The 19,004-nt window shown below is 43.7% G+C and overlaps 2 protein-coding genes across 4 annotated transcripts; both read right to left on the minus strand.

Moving 5' to 3' along the window:
* Positions 1-1,027: 1,027 nt before the first annotated feature.
* Positions 1,028-12,993, minus strand: tfap2e (transcription factor AP-2 epsilon). Of its 2 annotated transcripts, none has more exons than XM_064347243.1 (7): positions 12,768-12,993; positions 9,993-10,439; positions 7,644-7,698; positions 5,726-5,957; positions 4,519-4,637; positions 4,187-4,325; positions 1,028-1,879 (listed from the first exon to the last, which is right to left on the minus strand). In XM_064347243.1, exons 1-7 carry the CDS (start codon positions 12,810-12,812, stop codon positions 1,621-1,623), a joined length of 1,296 nt encoding a protein of 431 aa, XP_064203313.1. In that variant the 5' UTR covers positions 12,813-12,993; the 3' UTR covers positions 1,028-1,620. The 2 variants fall into 2 exon arrangements, with proteins under 2 accessions (XP_064203313.1, XP_064203314.1); XM_064347244.1 differs by lacking the exon at positions 12,768-12,993 and adding an exon at positions 11,841-12,086.
* A 1,156-nt stretch (positions 12,994-14,149) lies between these two features.
* ncdn (neurochondrin) lies at positions 14,150-18,949 on the minus strand. Of its 2 annotated transcripts, none has more exons than XM_064347242.1 (7): positions 18,881-18,949; positions 18,186-18,366; positions 16,719-17,987; positions 15,673-15,917; positions 15,239-15,454; positions 14,866-15,008; positions 14,150-14,739 (listed from the first exon to the last, which is right to left on the minus strand). In XM_064347242.1, exons 2-7 carry the CDS (start codon positions 18,354-18,356, stop codon positions 14,330-14,332), a joined length of 2,454 nt encoding a protein of 817 aa, XP_064203312.1. In that variant the 5' UTR covers positions 18,357-18,366; positions 18,881-18,949; the 3' UTR covers positions 14,150-14,329. The 2 variants fall into 2 exon arrangements, with proteins under 2 accessions (XP_064203312.1, XP_064203311.1); XM_064347241.1 differs by lacking the exon at positions 18,881-18,949 and adding an exon at positions 18,641-18,874.
* Positions 18,950-19,004: the final 55 nt, after the last annotated feature.

A 19,004-nucleotide genomic window follows, 5' to 3' on the forward strand; every position in this document is an offset into this window, starting at 1 on the left:
GATATAAAGCATGTGCCCTACTGTGGAGTCTGATCTCCAGGCCTCTGGATCACAATAAGCACTATTACATCAGTGTAGCCTCACAGCTATCTGAAAATGAGAAAATGGCCACTTGAAATAACTATTTATTTCTACGGTATATTTCACACTGAACAAAAATCAGCACCTCCAGATTTTACTGAGCTCTTTGTACATACTTAAAAACTCCTTTTATCCCATCATTTCCTTGACTCTTTTGGCAGTGACTCCAGCAGGAATATTTCTGGGGAATAACTTCATTGGGCTGATGTGTCCTACATTTAGTGCAGTTTGACCTGATGTCTGAAGAGCCACAACATTTCCAGATTATTTACATTTCATATAGAATGCCAAAGTGTTTTCCACAGGTGTAGCAGCAGTACACCAGGAACAAGATTCTGGTATAAAATTGATTTTATTTTCACGCAGCTGTTACTATTAACATTGTCACAAAGTAATAAGTATGCACATTCTTTTTTTTTTAAATCGGACAAAACGGTATCCCGGATATTTTATTTTCTCCCTGTTTGACATCCCAATCCTCTTCTCCTCGCTGCAACATCCTTCATGAGTTCGGGAGAGCGCAGACAGGCACCTGCTCTCTGGGGCCTGCGCCACCAGCTGCCGCTTCTCCTTCGCTGCGGAGGGGGCGCGGTGGGGGGGGTGGACGCGATAGCGGCGCTCCCGGAGGACCGGAGGAGGCGCCTTCGCGCGGGAGGGCCCTCTCTGCCCGGGCGGCAGCGCCAGGCACGCGCGGCCCTGCTGAGCTAGCGCTCGCAGCCAGGGCACGACACAGACCTCGGGGCACGCTGCTCACCTGAGAGCCGACGCTGCAGCGATACGCTGACTCCGTGACTCAGCCACCCTGTTTCTACACGGTGTTTTTCATCCCGTGTGATTCCAGCTGAAAAATGAACTGGAAGTTTCATGTAAGAATATGTGGATAACCAATATTGTAGCACCTGGTACCGAGCAGGACAAGACATGGATTCATTCTCTCTAGACAAAGAACAGGTAACAACAAGGGCATTCTTTAATATATTACATTTATGTCATAATACAATTATAACAACAATAATAATAGTAATAATAAATGATACAAGTACAAAACAACTTTTTTTTAGAGAATGGTACTACCCCTAAAATACACTTATGTACCCCAGCTGAGCTGCCAGAAACCCTTTTCACAAAATAAATCTCCACCACATGACCTTCTCCCCCAACACACGCACATATATATGCACACACGTAACATACACACAGGATAACATGCACGCCTGCCTGGTCTGAGGTATCAATGAAACATCCTCCACTTGTTAAACAGCTGTTATGACATCATCAATGTGGGCCAACAAGGCAGGGTGGGGAGGGGGGTGGGGTAATTAGGTTATGTGTTTGCTGCCACTGAGGGGCCAAGAGTTCAAGTCCCACAATTGGGCTGTGCAGGCAGGAGGGAGAAACAGTAGTGCAGCTGTGAATCCCGTCTGAGAGCAGGAAGAGGGCGCGAAGGGGCCAGAAAGATAAATAAATATCGCTCCCCCATCGAGGAGGGGCGCCAGAGTGGGTGAGTCCATTTCTCCTTCGTTGGGTGGGGGGGGGATGCTACTTGCGATGCTTGAGGTCCTTGTCGTGACCCTTGCCTCCCCCCTCTCCCTTGTCCAGCAGTTTGATGGCCTCCAGCAGGTAGCTCTGGAAGGCAGAGAGGGCGGCGCAGATGGCGGGGGTGCCGAAACCGTGGGTGAGCAGGCTGAAGTGGGTCAGGTTGCCCTGAATGCTGGGCTCCAGGCAGGGGGTGGGCCTTCCCGCACCCAGAGGCGACCGGTCCTGGGACATCAGGTCAATAAACTCCTTGCAGACTTGCCTGTGGGTGAAGCATTTACAGCATTTGTATCAGACAAGCTAGAAAGCCATCATCGACCATGGACAGGATCGCTCGGATGAGTTTAACGTTTTTTGAACACGTCTGTCTGTCTCCGGCACCTTTTGTTGATGCACCGGAATAGCACATTCAAACCACAGACAGTTTCAAGCGTTTGACATGCATTTAAGACCGGATCTGTTGTTTTTTGTTTGTCTCTTTTTCTAAGCATTTAACATCTCTAACATCTCATTATGAGCCATTAGCATGATACCGATCTCGCTAGCGTAGCTGTGTGATTACACACACCCAAACTCACAGCAACACTTTTAGCCACTTTGAGTGGCATGAGAGAAGCGCGGCAGAACGGTCCGCTAGATGCAGAGCTGCCTTCGCCACGTCTGAGTTCAGAATGACACAGGCACATACACTCACATCGATAAAGACCAAACAGGCTGGGAGAAACAGCCGTGTTTTGGGATATCGCCCGAGAGCAAACGCCCCAAAGCTTTTCAGCATATGTAAACAGAAGACTAAAAAAACACAAGTTTTTCATTAATGATGTAACGGTGATAAGAAAAAAGGTAACTAACGAATGGAGAGTGGACGCTGCAGTATTGCTGACGCAAACGAGAGCAAGTAATTAAGTAGCAAAAATTATTTTAATCCATGTCCAAACTGGGACATTCATATTATCATACGTGCCCTGATGATGAGACCCAGCACATGCGATAACTCTACATTTCAGGAATGGTAAAAGGGTTATGTTACAGCTGATGCAACAAAAAAAAGCACTACTGTCCCATTTTAGATTCAATAATAAGAAATGTCTATGATTTATTTTGATCTCAAAGAATGCAAACTGAAATAGCAAAAATGCTATTTTTTTTTTAATGCAAGTGGGTTATCAATTTTTCACGGAAGATAATTTGTTTCAAAACTTTATAAATGTTAAAAAGATATATATATATATGTAAAATAATTTTAATAACTGAATTAATTGCCATGAATACATTAATAAACAATACAGCTAATCTTTAGATGTGGGCTACAAAAACTGAATAGCGCTTGTAGGCTAAAAAAAAGACATATATTTTGAGAAATGACCTGGAACCTGTTTTATTATTCATGGTAAACAAGGTGGGCAATTTCAGGATCACCTATTGGAAGCATATCTGATTACATCTCTACTACCATTCCAGTTCTGCACTTATATACAAAATATATAAATATATATAAAATAATGTTAGCAGTGATGGGAAAATAATTGTTCATAACCACTCTTCCTTTGTTACCATAGAATTATTTAAAATAACCTGATCTCTTTTAAAATTAAAAATGTTTAATGTAATGTCATAAAGGTACTGCAATATTCCAGGCAGTAATTAAAAACCTTTATTAAATAAATAAACTAAATCTGCTTATGAGTGACCCTAACTTCTATTGGAACGCTTCTTAATAATGCAATCAGAAACATTTATGACTGTTATCAGTTTAAAGGTAGGGCCACCAGGGCTATGCTGTATCATTATGTATATTTACCCATAAAAAGATAAACACAGCCAATTAAATGATCAATTAGTGAAAATAAAAATAAAAATGTACACAGTATTTTCCTTGTATGAGATAATGGTTGTGGCAAGAAATTAATCATACCTCACAGCCAACTATACTAGAGTTTTATATTTTTTGCAAACTGCAAATGAAATGATCTGTATTTTTTTTAAAAAGATTTATTATTATACTTCCATTTATGTTGTTTTTCTTATTTGCTATTGACACGGCAGATCCCAGTAAAGCACATCGGTGGTCAACGGTGCTGTATTAATGGGATTCTATGACATTAAATAACTACCAAAAAAATAGATTAAAAGTCATATTTTGGAACAAAGGATAGCATACAAGGTTCTCATAAAATCATCACAAATCTAATCAAATAAGCCAGCGCCCAGGTGTGCTTGTTGTGTATTTATATGCATTTTATTAAGGTTGTCCCCTCATTTAAAAAAAAAATAATAATTTGCTCTGTGCCAGTCACTTTGCTAATTAATGTTGCATGCATTTCTTTATTTTGAAAAATGGTCTAGTCTAAAAAGGATAAAAGATACATGGAAACTGTTTTCATTCTAATACTTAATTTAGAACATAACAGGACCTCTGTCTTCATGTGGGGCAAGGATACATGTTTGGATGTGACTGGAGCTCAGTTAAGGTACGTAGCTGGATGTAGGTGGAGCTTATTTAAGGCATGTGGTCTGCTGTGGGTGGAGCTTAGTGAAGGCGTGTGACTCGACGTGGGCGGGGCCTTACTTTGTAGCCAGCAGCATGCTTCGTCTTGCGTGCAGCTGGTCCGGGTCACTCTGTCTGCAGAGATACTCCGCCATCGCTCTAGCCGGGAACTCCGTCTCGCACACGTAGCCGAAATCACGGGCCAGGTGCACGGCCTCACCTGAGGAGGGAGGGGAGGAGGAGGGACATGAGCCTCAGATGAGAGATTAGGATGTTGTGTCTGAATGTGCATGCATCAGGGCATCCATTCACAGGTGTATATGCTTCGGTGTCATTCTGTCTCACTGTGTGAGTTGCTCCCTCTGCCCATCAGGGTGTCAGTCATCATGCCTGTCAGTCAGTCACAGACTCACCCTCCACCAGCGCGGTCAGGAGGGTGACGTTGGCCGCCTTGCGCCGTCCAGCAGGGAGATTGAGGCCAATCTTTTCTAGACGCTCCCTCAGACAGCGACCGCCATTTTTTGACTTGGCTCTGTGGAGAGGAAGCATAGAGCTGGTGAGTACATCCGTAAGTCAGGTCTTCCGAAATGTTTTTACCAAACACGTATCCTCTATCCATCTTCACTTCCTCTGTCCTCTCCCCACACTCTCAATCAGTGAGGTATTGGACAGTGAAAAGAAGTGGAAGTCTCATTGTACTTTATGAACACACACTGACTTTCCCGATCTCTCTCTACTGTTAAGTCGAGCAAAATAGAGACGGTGCATTTTTCAAGGCTTACAAATGAATTCAGATGTTTTTCAGCCTACATAAAAGCTTAATTGAAACCTACCCCTATTCCCGGATAGGTTCCCTGTTGGTAACGACTCAGTCCTGGCCACCCACTATACATGCTGGTTTTTGATACAACCAATCTCTTGATCAATTAAGGTTGTTAAAAACGTGCTTATGTTCGACAATAATTTCTTTCATTAAACGTAATTGAAAATAATGCAGGTTTGGCTTGTTTTCATTTGCTTTGTCTTTGAACTCTTCATTTTCCACAAATTGTTTAGTTTCACCACGTGTCTGCTCTTTGAACAATTAGGACCCTGCTTATTTCATATCAGTCTGTAAGTGCATCAAACAAAACTTAACTTTTTTATACAGGAATCATTTCTCATACAGCTCATTACAGTCTGATTAACTGTCTTGGGATGTGAATAGAATATATTTATTCTTCAATGTGTGTATCACTATTTTTGACATTAGATAACCTTAATAAAGCCAACTGGCGTTAAACATGTCTAATTAAGAACTGGCAGCTTGTAACAATTCACTAATAATTGGAATGAAAACCAGCAAACACAATGGGTCCCAAGGACCGAGTTTGGGAACCACAGCCATAATGAACAGACACATAGCTCATTACAACCTCCTCTGAGTATAACTGGTTTCACAGTAGTAACCATACCCCCCACCACATGGTCAAAACACATGGAAAAATTCCATTGTCCTGTCACTGGAACACACCTTTACTTTCCTATTCCCACTCTCTTCAACACGTCATGCCTACATGCCTCCATTCTCACCTCCTGACCCCCACCCTAAACCAAGCACATGCACCACCCTCCCCTCACCTGCGCAGGACTCCCCCCAGCAGGGAGGCGTTCAGGCATTCGGGCGGGGCCAGCCTTCGCTGCACCTCCCCCACCGTCACCTTGTACTTGGAGGTGGAACTGAGGAGAGACAGGCGTCCTGGGACCGAGCAGAAGACCTCGGCTGGGTTCGACACACCCCCGAGACCCAGCCCCTCCTTGCTGAGGGAGAGGGCCGAGAGGGCTGACCCATTCAGCTTGGAGGGCACAGGCACTGAAGGAAGGGAGAGAGGGAGAATGGGAGGGGTTGATTATTCATTTTTAAATTCCGTTTGTTGCATATAATGAAATGTCTAATAAGAAGTGTCTGTAGGTGTCAACTAGTGTCATCAGACTATTCGTAATGGTCTGCTTGCTTCCTTCCTTGAGACGGTTAAATTAGAAATAATTTTCAACTAAACTAATACAAGACAACTATTCAACTTGAAACGTGTCGTTAATAAACGCGGTTTCATTTGTACGTTCATTTGTCCCCCAGTTTTTCCCTGCTACATCGCTTCTTTAAACGAAAGTTCGTTTTAACAGATTATCTTGCTATCATTGTCTCCGTTTCCTATACACTTACGTGCAGTGTGAACAAACCACCGAGTGTGTACGAACCAGTGTCTAACCCTTCCACTTCTAACATCTAGCATTTCCAAACAGCACACGCGCGCGTATGCCAACGTTTTCACACAGGCGAATTCCTGGCATCAGTGAAGATAATATATTACGTTATTTTGATTTTTTTTTTTTTTTCATTAAATGTTCAATATAGCCGATATTTACTCGCAGTGGGCGGTACGCGATTACCCGGACACAAATGATCTCATACTCTTCCGCTCCGAGCCAGGCCCTTCTCTAAACTCTTTCTACGTACGCGGTTATTCATGTAGGCGTACTTTTGTTCTTAACCGGAAAATCTTCACCAGTGAATTCGTTGAGCCTGTTTCGACCCGGCACCTGGCATTACCATGTGTCTCGTATTCAGATCGTAGAGCAATTTTTCGTACGTTGTATATTAGTTATAGGCTATGTAGCGTCAGTTATTTTTAAATTACAATTACGAAGCCACACCGGCTATCTGGTCTTTTTCCTAGACGTGTGCTTAATCCGCTCTGCCCCCACGTGATAGAAGTATGTGAATTGGAGACACAATTGCATTTAAACTTGTTTACCAATGTGGCCGAATGACCGCCAGCTGAAGTGGTTTAGAGAATTCAGATCTCTAATGTGTCTCGGGTGCATTTACACCTGTATTCTTAAGTGGTTTAGCCCGATCTGCATGAAATCCGATTATCCAGAATGTTAATGACAGATGTAAACAGATGTATCCAGGCAAATTGCCACAGTGTGTAAACTACTAGTGCACCCTACAAAATGTACTAAGTTAATTAGCTGTAGGTCTATATTTCATGTTTAACAATGACGAATTATGTGAAATTGTTCAGTAATTTGTTGTAACATTCATGAAGGTGAATATTTACTTTTGCAGTACTTATTTACAGATTATTTTTCCATGGTGTGAGGCAGAAAATACAGTGCTCAGGCATCCCTGCTGGCCAAAAGGTAAGATGACCAGCACAGGCACAAACAGCATCCCTCATTCTTCTCTTTCCCTCTCTTTGGCTGGTCTAATCTGTCAACATTTCTCACATGACTACATCACTATGACCTCGTGACCATAGATGGTCCATAAGAAACTGCCTCCAGGGTGTGGAAGGGTGTTGGAAAATATACAGAAGCAAAATAGTTGTTTGCTCTTTTCTGGTTTGTTCATCTGCAAGTTTGTTCATATCAGCATCAATTAATGTGCTGTTGTACATCACCCAAACTACCCTCAGCACACACACACACACACACACACACAAAATCTCTTTCTCCCTCTCTCTCTCTCTCTCTCTCTCTCTCTCTTTCTCACCTTTCTTAATGACAGAGTGATCCAAGATGCCCAGGGCTGACCCCTCCTCCATTACCTGTGGTGAACATAAATTGTGTCATTAGTGCCAGTGATTCGTAAAGCACCTCAATCTTGGCTAGTAACAAAGGGTCCACATTGCTCCAGTATTTTTCTCGTTCTGATCCAGTCCGGGTTCTACCCAGGTGAGAAAAAGCCCCTCCTCGCTGGGGCAGAATAACCACAGCAGCTCTTCAGTGTAGTCTGTACGGTGGACACAGATACAGTCCCCTGCAGAGTGGTATTTTGAATAGCAGTGTGCAGAACAAGGTTCCGGACAGCAGCACAGCGGTCAGTTAAGTGTGGAGCAGTGGGCAGGGCAGCGGTGTGAACAAAGGCACGGTTCTGGGGTTTAGCCAATGACGTGGGGATCGCAGCAGGGAGGTGTGAAACCACAGGTGCACCCTGATTTAACCCTGTACAGGTTTGTAGAAATCGTTTTACTCAAAACAATGGACATTAAAATGTTTGTGGGATGTAGCTGGGCTAAGATGTTAATGAAAACCGGATTTATGAACATTAATGAGTGATTCAGGAGAGAATGCTCATGTTTTATAAACATATCAGACAAACGCTGAAATGAACATAGTTGTAAATTTAAAAAAAGCACTCAGCCAATTAAGGCTCAAAATAATCCTCTGCAGACTACAGTCAGGGGTTCCACTGGTCCCCGGAGCATTTACTGGAGCACACGTCGTGTTTGTTCAGCTTCCTGCATTTCACTTAAGAGTTTCAAGTACACTTGTTCATTTTTACTGCAGCTGCCTACATCCATAGACCAAATACAAACAAGTGTAGCCTATCTACATGACTAAATGCTGTAAAAATATATTTTTTATTATTATTGTTAATACATTTTATTTACTTTTTTTTCAGGATATGTTTAAACCATTGGCTAAAGAATGTGAAATTACACCATCTCTTGTGCTTTGTTATTTGGACATTCGCCATATTTGTACATTTCGGATGAATACATTTCTGGTCTTGCACATTTCGTTCAGTTGAGCAAGTCTACTCTGTGAGTGTTTCAATTAACTCATTTAAAAAGGAACAGGGAAAGCCTGCCTGAACTATTACTCATTTAACTCTGTGCTACTGGGGCCAATATAGTGAGCACATCCTTCTTCATTTTGACACAATCGTTCCATGATAATAATTCCATAATTATTAGGCTACACTCTAATCCACCTGCGTGTATCTTGAGTTTTCTGACATATTTTATTTTGAAGGAAAATGTACTGGGTACTGGGTATGCAGCGATGTGTAAATTAAAATTTTGGTGTTTAGGTAAAAAAAAAGACATTTTTATTAAACTTTTGAAAATATTGTGTTGTTTTACGTGCATAACCTAATCATAACATGAGAAGGATGGTCATGTTGTAATTTCAGTTGCAAATAGCCTACATGCTTGTTTCGGCAAGCTATGGGGTTTTTGAGGATGCTCTATTCGTAAAAAAAATTCTAATAATACAATTATATAAAAGCTAAACTTAAATTATATTGACGCAATTATATTTACTTTCGGTCAGTTTTGTGTGTGATATTCATAGGTTATTTTGAAGTAGATAAAAAAAAGTTAATTCCTGTCTTTCGTGTCTATAAACAGTTTTCCAACAAAGGGTAACGGGAAAAGATTCGACGATAGTGGCCTTTAAAATAGATAATCGACCAAAATCGTTAAACTTAAAATATTAGTATAGATTAGGTGAATGCTACAGAACAGTCATCAAAGTATTCATTTTAATCTAACAATTTGCAATCTGGGCGACGTATTCCTGAACCACTGTACAGGAACGGCACGGAATCGGTGCAGTAATGCAATAGGCTACAGAAAGTGACAAACGCACGTAGGATGCCAGGTGTACACGCGCTACTACATGCTCCTATAAACCAACAGCCGCTTTGAATTCGAGCAATGATCATCTGCCTGCGACCCTATTCAGCACGGACAAAATTTTAAGCCAGTGATGACCATGAAAAATAAAATCAGCATTAAAAATCAATGCCTTGTTATATGTTATATATACTACATTTTTTTTTCTAAATACACTTTTATTTTGCGTTGTCTTCAAATTCATTCAACAGAAAAAAAACACAGCGTTATACACATTTGGTTAGGTTAGATTTGTTTTTTTATTTCTTTTCCCTCTTTTTGAGCCATAAATGAATTGTTTTCAACAATGCGATGTACTGGCAATAGCAGATGTGGTATTTCTTGAGCAGGCATAAATATTATTAATACGCATGGTTTCTCCAGTCCCATGAAAAAGAACACAGCGCACAAAGAGTACAAGAACATACGAAGAGACCCACCTGTATGTCGTCAAGACTGTGATGACCGACTGCATGCATTCCAAGCGGTCCCTCTCCGAGCGCGGTTGCCCCCTCCCCTAGTCCATGGAGAAGTCGCGATACACCGGGGTACTCCCGCCTGGGGTCAAGGCTCAGTGCCCGATGAGACTGCGATAAGAGCCCAGCCTCCTCCTGCCGAGACCGCTGCGAGTGCCATGCTGCTGACTGGTGCTGGTGGATGGGATTGATGGACGGATAGGGGTCCGGTAGGTGCGGGTACCCGGAATCTTGGCTCTGGGAGTACGAAAGCGAATGCTGCGGGTAAGGCGGAGGGAAGTAAGGAGGCTGGAAGTCGGAGGCCGGTGTATGGCACAGCGGAGGGGCCGACGAGTAGGCTGCTTGGTTTAGCGAAGAGAGCTGTGAGAGCCGGCCGCTCGGTGTGGAGCCGGTCAGTCCATCAGCTCGGTCCTGCACAGACAAATGCAAGGAGTAAGTGAAAAAAATGCGGCGGTGGAATTATTTTGATGAAATTACAACACTAGTTTCCACATTAAAAAAAACTGTTAAATAACAATTCTAATAAATGAGTAATAGTAGTAGTAACAACAACAATAATAATAATAATGACGACGATGAAAACAATAACAACAAAGAAGATGAATGTATTGTTTTCTGCATTGAGCACAAAAGTGAACAGCAAAAATAACATAAAAATTCGTTTAATTCTAGAATTAAATTTAAAAGATCTATTGTTATTGTGAATTTTTCTGAACGCTAAAGTTGGAACACCGGCCGCAAAAAAGAAAAAAAACGTTTCATGTTCCCATGTGAAATAATAGTATAGGCTATTTCAGTATGCTATTTTTTCACATGGACTATTTACATTAATATGTCGTTTAAAATTAAATGGTTAATTGAAACTAATAATTAGACATTTATAAGTTGGTTGAATGAAAATATGGCTCCACTTCAACTGTGTTTAAAACGTAGCTACGTTGCGCAGTCCAGTCATCAGGTGTCCTGTGCATGAAGCAATTGCTTTCATCGAGAGTTGAAGTACTATCCATATTAAAAGAACAGATGTTTTTACTTTTATATATTGGCAAGATATTATTTTTTTAGCACGTGGAACTAAGCATGACATTTTTTTCTGACATCACACTTGTTTCTATTAATTTGTTATAAGATGTTTTAATGAAAAGCTATGCCTCATATATAAAATATCGTAATTATATTAGCCTGTATTATAATTAGCATTTGTTGGCAGACAGTAAATTCATTTTAAAGATATATTTCGATTTTGATAATAGTGGAGGAACAATGGTGATATCTAGGTCACTCAGATCAATTCTGTTGTGGAACAAATCAAAAGCTATTAGGGGACGCACAAATTCACAATGTCAGCTCAGTGTACAAGGACTAGCCTCTTGAGCATCAAATCCATTAAAACGACGTAAGCGCTACAACCATAATTCTGCTGTGCTGCTTTCATGGATATTTTAACGGTTTCAATAGAGTACTCGGTATACTTCAAGAGAAATCAGAAAAATATTGTACTCTGAGAAAAGATAGGGCAAATCCAAAATGCAATTGTCCTCTGTCCTCGAAGGTCAGGACACTATGCGCCATAATTAATCACGTCGATGAAGTTGTTGCACAATTTTCCCTCTGCTTGTCCGAGCAGACTCTCAAGGCAGCAGCAATGAGCGCGAGCGCCGCGGTGACAGTGACCGCAGTGACAGCCGTAACTTCTAGCATGTGTGCACTATCAAGTCCATGAAAAGTGACACGGGTACCCGAGCGCTCAAGATACGCACTGACTCAGTAGGTCAGATATGGTCTTATCGGAGTAAGGGCGTGGGGACTCACCATTGTCGAGTACGTGTGGACCAACATCAGAATGATGAACAGCCTATAGGCTACAGCTAAAATTCCGGTTCTGGGTGGTTGCTTGCAGTGTCCTCACAAAACTCCTGGAAAGCTACGATCCAAAACTCTTTTGTTTGTTCTGAAGATCCATGAAGGTACTGTATAAATATTTATTTTAATCTCATATCATACACATACTATTCAACGCGCAGCTGTGAATGATAATGTTTGCGCAAGTTTAGGATGCGAAAGTGTCCTCGATATGCTCCATGCGCGCTACTTATAGTTTTTTGAGCGCGCTCCATGGTACACATAACAGGGGAGGGGGCGGTGGTCTAACATCCTTAAAGAGACAATCATTCAGCCATTCATTCTTCACTTGTTCATTCGTCACTAATTCATCTTTTTTATTCATTCCTTCCTATTTTTGTTATTTGCCTATATTTGTTTGTCAGTGTTGTTGGGATACCGTTTAGGCTACCAAATAATGTCTGTGATGTTTTATTCTTGATTTTGCACTGACTTTAATTTCAAATGAGACAGTGATCAGCGAAAAACAATATTTTCATTGATTCCACCGAAAGTTATTGTCTGGAGCGCATGACTTTTGGACAGTTAGAGCACGATATACCGAGCGTACATTAATAAAAAAAATTTTTTTAAGTTTGATTCGTAGACAACCTAGGTGCACCCAGTTTCTGTGCCGATTTCCAATACGCATAATGATTCCCATTTTTAAAAGATGTGTTTTGAAGAAGCCTAGTGATTTTAAATCATTGTTCTTTATATTGTCGCGCACTGTTGTTCATTGAAAGCAACAATTTAAATGAACTGACCATGAAAATTTTTCTAAAGTTTTTAATAGCATTTGTCGTTGAATTGAAATAATGTGCTAATCACACACGTGCAACATGAAATTGCTCTCACCTGCAGGCAGTAAGGCTCGGTCTTGGTCCGGGATTTCCAGAGCATGACGAGCAGAACAGAAGTCGTGGTGAGTCTCGGAATTGGGTTGCTGGAATAAGATAAGAGGACCACAGCTGTGTGGCCCAGACGATGGTGCGCCTGGTGGTGCTGACGAGAGGAAATAAGTAGAGTGAGTGTCTCAGAGAGGTACAGGAGTTTTGTTGATGACAAAAAAAAGAATAGAGGGGAGGGGTGGTTTATTTGGGTGAGGGGTTGGGGTGGGAGGGTTTAGTGGGGATGAGGATGTGGCTGTGAAGTGCTGTGATTGATGACTAGAATTTAAGGAGCACGTGTCTTCGATGTCAATGTTATTTTTAATCATTCATGAAGTGAAATGTGTGTGCTACACGTTTAAAAGTTTATTGCTCTATGACAGACGTAAAAGGCAACTCGCTACACACAGCGACGAGACCCTACTTCAGTTATTGTTTTATCAATCGCCGAGTTTGTGAAAATATCGTATGAATAGTGGAATTTTTCCAGTTGAAATCCTAGTAAAACTTTTATTTTGAGCATCAAATAAAAATAGTATTCAACCATGTATCCTTGCTTATGTCCGAGTCTATTACACATCCAATTAACTTGGCTATACTCCGTGCGCATCCGTGGTTATTCGACAGATGTAGTTGCAGTTGGTACGCCATCTGGCGGCCACTGTACAGTGATGATCGTTTTATTTGCACAGCGCGAAATAGATGATGTGCGTTAAAATTTAGCCGTTTCAGATGTATTTTTGAAAAACATTTTTAAGAACCGACTCTCAGCAATATATTTTCGGTCCATGGTATCGTCGACGTATTAGTGCTTTACTTGAGAATATCAGGAAAATGAGATTTGACACTCGTAAGAGCTAACTTTTACTTCTTTGCTGTTAAATGATTTTGTCATCAGCTCATGGGACGCCGAAAGTCCCCGATACTCATGACGCAATTGAAGAGCCATCTTCTTCCGGTTTGTGTTTCCAAGGGGCTCAGATCTGCCAATCACTTTTATTTTGGCGACATGTCAGTTCTTAGTAGCACAGCATTAAATTCTATACTGCTATAGTACGCCTCATAAAATGAAACAGCTTTTGCAACATATTTAGTTAGATGTGAGGACGCAGTGTGTTATATGATGCTATGTTCATTATATGGTTAACTAAATACAACTGACATGCATTAAGAATACATAAAATACATTGTACAAAGCAAGACTCAATATCTAGGCTGCATATGTATGCAGGCTTGTCACTATCAGCAGCACCAATTCCAATATCATTAGAAAATGAACTGGGATGAAATGATGCAGCAAACAGCAGCTGGATCTGTAGTATTAAACTGTACAAGAACTGACACTCCAGATAGTTCAGCACTGAGGCCAAATCAATCTTTATTGATGCAAACGTACTTTCTTTCTCCACACAGAGTCAGTCAGATTTTATTACAAGGAATACAAAATATCTGCAATGCCAAATGTTGGCATCTCCTTATTATCTGTCAGTGTCCTTTTGAACATGTCTGTGCACTTGTGCATTTGGTGAGTCAGTCTGCCAGCGCCCCCTGCAGTCGGACCATGCTCTGCAGCGTTCCTCTGTTCTCCACCATGACGGCGCGGATCTCCTCTCTACAGAGTGGGCACTGCTGCGCCAGTGAAACAAGCGCCTCCTCTAGCGCCCCCTGGGAGTGGGCATCAGGCAGCGCGCTGCAGGACGCCAGCAGGGCCAGGGTGTCTGCCAGCCAGCCGCCCTCCCTGGCCACGGCAGCCAGCCAGGGCTGGGCCTGCACGCAGCCGGCGAGCGCCTGGAGCCCCAGCCTCCACAGCTCAGCCGCCTCCTCCCACCACTCCGCCCACACCGCGCTCACTTCAGCCGCCCCCGAGCCGCCGCTTAGGGCCCCCCCCAGGAAGCGCAGGGCCGCGGTGAAAAACCGCCGCTGAACCAGGTCTGCTGGACCTGGGGGAAAAAACAGGGGCCCAGGAGACAGTGTGAGGTCCCCACACAGAGCAGTGTCTGCCAGAAAGGCTTACTCATTCCCCAGACTGCTTACCCATAAACACCGTTTAAAAACTCTGTACTCACCTTTGGAAGCAGGTTTCAGCCTGCCAATCATCAGTCCCAGCGTGCAGAAATTAGCTGCAAGGACGAGTAGGCGTGGCTTGTGCAGGAGGACAGGAAGTGCATCGCTCAACAGAGATTGGAGAGAGAGAAAACATGGATCCTTCCTGAGAGAAGGAGACGCTGGTTGGCATTTCATTTTTCCAAATCTATTCCATTTCAGTTCAGTTAGTCAATTCAAGGTAAATCATTTTCATACCACATATGCCTTGTGTATACCTTACACACAAAACAAACAAATAAATAGCAAAATACCTCATTTATTAAAACTAACACATCATAACACCATATTAAAAAGTGTGGCAGCAAGCCCATGGGGAGAAGGCGGAGCCAGTACCTGACTCTGTCTGCCTCTGTGATGGCGAAGTTGAGCAAAGAGGAGCAGGCCGTCTCCATGCTGGGATCACGGGTCCCGGCCCCGCCCCCTCTGCCCCTCAGGGCGCCCCAGCGACGCTCCAGGAAGCCCACCAGCAGGGCCGGGGTGTCCAGGCCAAGCAGCACCTGCCTCGGCCCCTCTTCTGCTGACAGGTGACACAGAGCAGGAAGCAGATATCTGAGAGGGGGAGAGAGAGATAGGATAGATCATCTTTATTTTATACATTACAATGAATGTGACTGGATCTTCAAAAATAATTCACAAAATAGTTCTTACATACTGACTGAATGAATTTCCATGATCCTACACTGTCAGGATCATTCAAGGGCAGGTATATGGAATGGACAATGAGAAATGTTCCTAGAACCACAAATTGCACATATGCACCACTTTACCTGAAAGCATCCTCGCGTGACCAGGCCCCGCCCTGTGTGGCATCACTCACAGACATCTTTGACATCCAATCAGACAGGCCCTTGTCAGGACCCTCTCCTTCCAGATGTCCTTTGGCATAGTTAATGAGGAAAGGCAAGAGGGCAATGACTTCCTCTTTGAGACAGGAAGTTTCCTCTGCCAGCCAGGCACAAAGTGAGCGAAAGGAGGCAAAGAGGAAAGGGTCACCATGGTGAGTTTGACCAACCTGCAAAAACAGATTACAAATCAATGGTCTGTGATTTAAGCGTCTGAAAGCTATGTTTAAACTTGTTTTAAATCAATCAAGTCTATCCTCCAACCTGCATATTACACAAAGGGAACCTGAGTAAACACAAAAATAAATGAAATCATTTTAAAATGTGTTAATGAAAAAAGTTATCAAACACCCATATCACCCATGTGAAAAAGTATTTGCCCCCTGAAACTAAATAACTGGTTGCACCACGTTTAGCAGCAATAACTGCAACCAAAAGCTTTGGATAAATTGAGTTCTTCCTGTAGTTGTGGTGCAGTTTTGATCTTCCTTGTCTTTTCCTGATAACATTACTGCTGATTAGCTGGACCCTTCTGAGTGTGTACTGACCACTGCACCTGGAAATCTTAAACTTCACTGAAGTTTCTTGAAACTTTAGTGCCTACTTTACTTACACTACATGCCACTGGTATAAGGGCTACCAGTGGTTAAAAAAAATACCCCTCTACCTCCCTTCCACCCCTCCACCCCCCACTTTGGAAAAAGATTGGACAGACTTCCAATAATTTGTTTAATTGTAATTAAAGCCAAATGAGGCTAATTTGAGGAGTCATGTCTAAGATTAACACCCACAGGAGGCCTAATACTTTTGGCCTGTACTCTATACGCAGACCAATGTGGATTTAGGACCTTGCTCAACTGTAAAATAGCAGAAAACTGCCAGGCAATTTGTAAACTTTGATCACAACCCCAACACCTTAGCATCTAAACTAAACTGTCAGCCTGCATGCCTAATAAAACCATGCATCTCACCTGTTGCAGATAGTAGATGACTGCAGAGAAGGCTTCCTCCAGGACCCCCAGAACCTGCCTGCTCTGCTGCAGACTCAGTCCAGAGATGGCAGTCTGTGGCTGGGCAGTGTCTTGGACCAGGCCCTGGCTGCAGGCCTGCTCCATGGCAGCCTCCATGATGCGGTAGCAGGCGGAGAGCACCTGCTGCTGCACAGGGGACAGGTGTGTGGCGGGATATTCCTCCAGGCCCATCCGCACTTCCACACAGGCTCTGTTCACTAGCAGGCAACAGAGCTTCGGTGGACCCACTAGATCCCAGCCATACAGGTCCAACAGGCAGGCAGACAGTACCAGAACTGGACCGAGGTGCACCGGGGTGATTTTGGCCTGCACAAAGGGCCCGAGTGCCCCCCACAGCTGGCTTACAATCGACCTGAGCCCGCTCTCTATCACAGTGGCAGAAGGGGGCAAGAACTGTGGCACCCGGGTGCACATCTCCAGCCGGTCCTGTTGCGATGCCTGGCAAAACTCTGCAGAGACAGCAGTCAGCAGGGACAGGAGCTCGGCGGGGTGTTTGCTCCAGGCCGAGGGTCGGACGCGGCTTGAGAGCAGGTGGCCAAGCAGCGGCAGTCCCTTCTCCCGGCTGAGGGTTTGATTCTGATCCACAGCCCTGCATAGTGCTGGCACCGCCCCTCGGGACAGGAGCTGCTCCGGGCCCCTGGCCGAGGCGCACACCATGCTCAGGACCTGGTAGCAGTCCGCAGCCAGGGCCTCGTCCAGACCTGCAGCCGGGCCGGGAGGTCGCGCAGCTGCCCTGCCCACACCTCTGCTGGGGCCAACGGACCCCTCTGGACTCTGACGCTCGCCTGGCTCTCCAGGGTTTGACGTGCTCCCATTTAATTCAGGCCCTTCTGGGTCTGTGTGTGGTTCAGCCCCCCGTCCTTGCAGACCCACACCGTTCATGCGATTTTCCTCTGAAGGCTGACCCTTCTCAGACTCCTGGCCTTGTGGCTTCCTATGAGGAGTCCAGCCGGGCCCGTCTGCTAGCAGGCCTAACAACAGTGGAATAGTGCTGAGGAGCTGCGGCTGTGTGGCCATGTCCTGGTCAGTGCTGAGAGCAGCCAGGAGGGCAGTGCCCAGGGACAGCAGCTCTTCGGCAGGGAGTCCTGAGCCTGTGCCTCCCTGCACTGCTGTCACCAGCAGGCGTGCTGGTAGACCCAGACCTACCGCCTCAAACACACGCCTCAGTGTTGCACTGTCCAACTGATTTGCTGGACACACACGTGTGATCTGAGGACAAAGGGCAAAAGGTGCAGACAGGTGAGATGTGTGTCAATTCCAAAATAAGAATAGTTCTATGAAACGTCAATGGAAGCTATAGAAAAAACACTTTCAATGTACTATGAAACATCATTGCAATCACTTTTCAGAGCTCTTATGAACAGCCAATTAGAAAAATTGATAACATCAGATCAAAGGAAATTATACCAGAAGCAGCGCAGCCAATGTGTGGCTGTCGTTCTTGGCGTGAGTTAGCGCGTGCATACAGCGTTCCAGCATGTCTTGCTGGGCTTGAGTCAGGCCACTGTAGGTCAACCTCCGCTCGGGGTGTGGAGAGCCAGTGCACTCATGGCCCATATGATTCCCAGTTTCAGCCATCGTTTACAACCTGCCATATCGACACAGTGATCATCAGCACGTGATGGCAACACACAAGAGATCATAAACAAGCCCCTAATGCTCTCATGTCATGTTAATTAACATAGTTGCACTTTGATCCAATAAGGAAACGCAGACATCAGATGCGTAAAACATAGCTAGCTAACAAAACTAGCATATCAAACAGACATCACTGGCTACCAAACCTATAATACTGTCACGGCTCTACAAAACTTAGATTAACAGACGTTATTTTGCTCATGTGTAGTTACAACTGGACTTACCAAGCAATGTTGCTATATAATTTCCTTGCAAACCCTTAGTTCCAGGCTAACTATCCATGTAACCTAGCAGGCTAACGGTAGTTCGTTAACGTTAACTAGCAAGAATTTCATTTCGAATGGCAATTAATGTGCGGTCTAATTAAATCGATTAGTAGTAATCAGTAAATATCAAACGGTTGAATATAAAAAACAGATTCAATTGATTGTTTTAGCTAATTGGTAGTTCGCTAGCTAACACACATGTAGCAGACAAGCTACTCACTGTAACCAGAACGATTTGGCCTTAGACCTTAGTTTGAACCAATCAACCGTTCTTATACTGAACGACAGGCCAATCACAACAGGTCGTCTTGAGCACGATGAA

Source organism: Anguilla rostrata, chromosome 8, assembly GCF_018555375.3.
Source record: "Anguilla rostrata isolate EN2019 chromosome 8, ASM1855537v3, whole genome shotgun sequence".
NCBI classification, from domain to species: domain Eukaryota; kingdom Metazoa; phylum Chordata; class Actinopteri; order Anguilliformes; family Anguillidae; genus Anguilla; species Anguilla rostrata.

What these genes read in the sequence shown, in the direction of transcription:
- tfap2e (XM_064347243.1), bottom strand. Translation starts at nt 12,812, where the DNA reads ATGCTCTGGAAATCCCGGACCAAGACCGAGCCTTACTGCCTGCAG. An exon ending in CCGAGCCTTACTGCCTGCAG is followed by an intron (nt 10,440 to 12,767) that starts GTGAGAGCAATT and finishes TTGTCTGTGCAG; the next exon opens with GACCGAGCTGATGGACTGAC. An exon ending in CTGGGGGGAGTCCTGCGCAG is followed by an intron (nt 4,638 to 5,725) that starts GTGAGGGGAGGG and finishes TCCTCTCCACAG; the next exon opens with AGCCAAGTCAAAAAATGGCG.
- ncdn (XM_064347242.1), bottom strand. Translation starts at nt 18,356, where the DNA reads ATGGCTGAAACTGGGAATCATATGGGCCATGAGTGCACTGGCTCTCCA. An exon ending in TCACGCGAGGATGCTTTCAG is followed by an intron (nt 15,455 to 15,672) that starts GTAAAGTGGTGC and finishes TCCCCCTCTCAG; the next exon opens with ATATCTGCTTCCTGCTCTGT. An exon ending in GCTGAAACCTGCTTCCAAAG is followed by an intron (nt 14,740 to 14,865) that starts GTGAGTACAGAG and finishes TTTTTCCCCCAG; the next exon opens with GTCCAGCAGACCTGGTTCAG.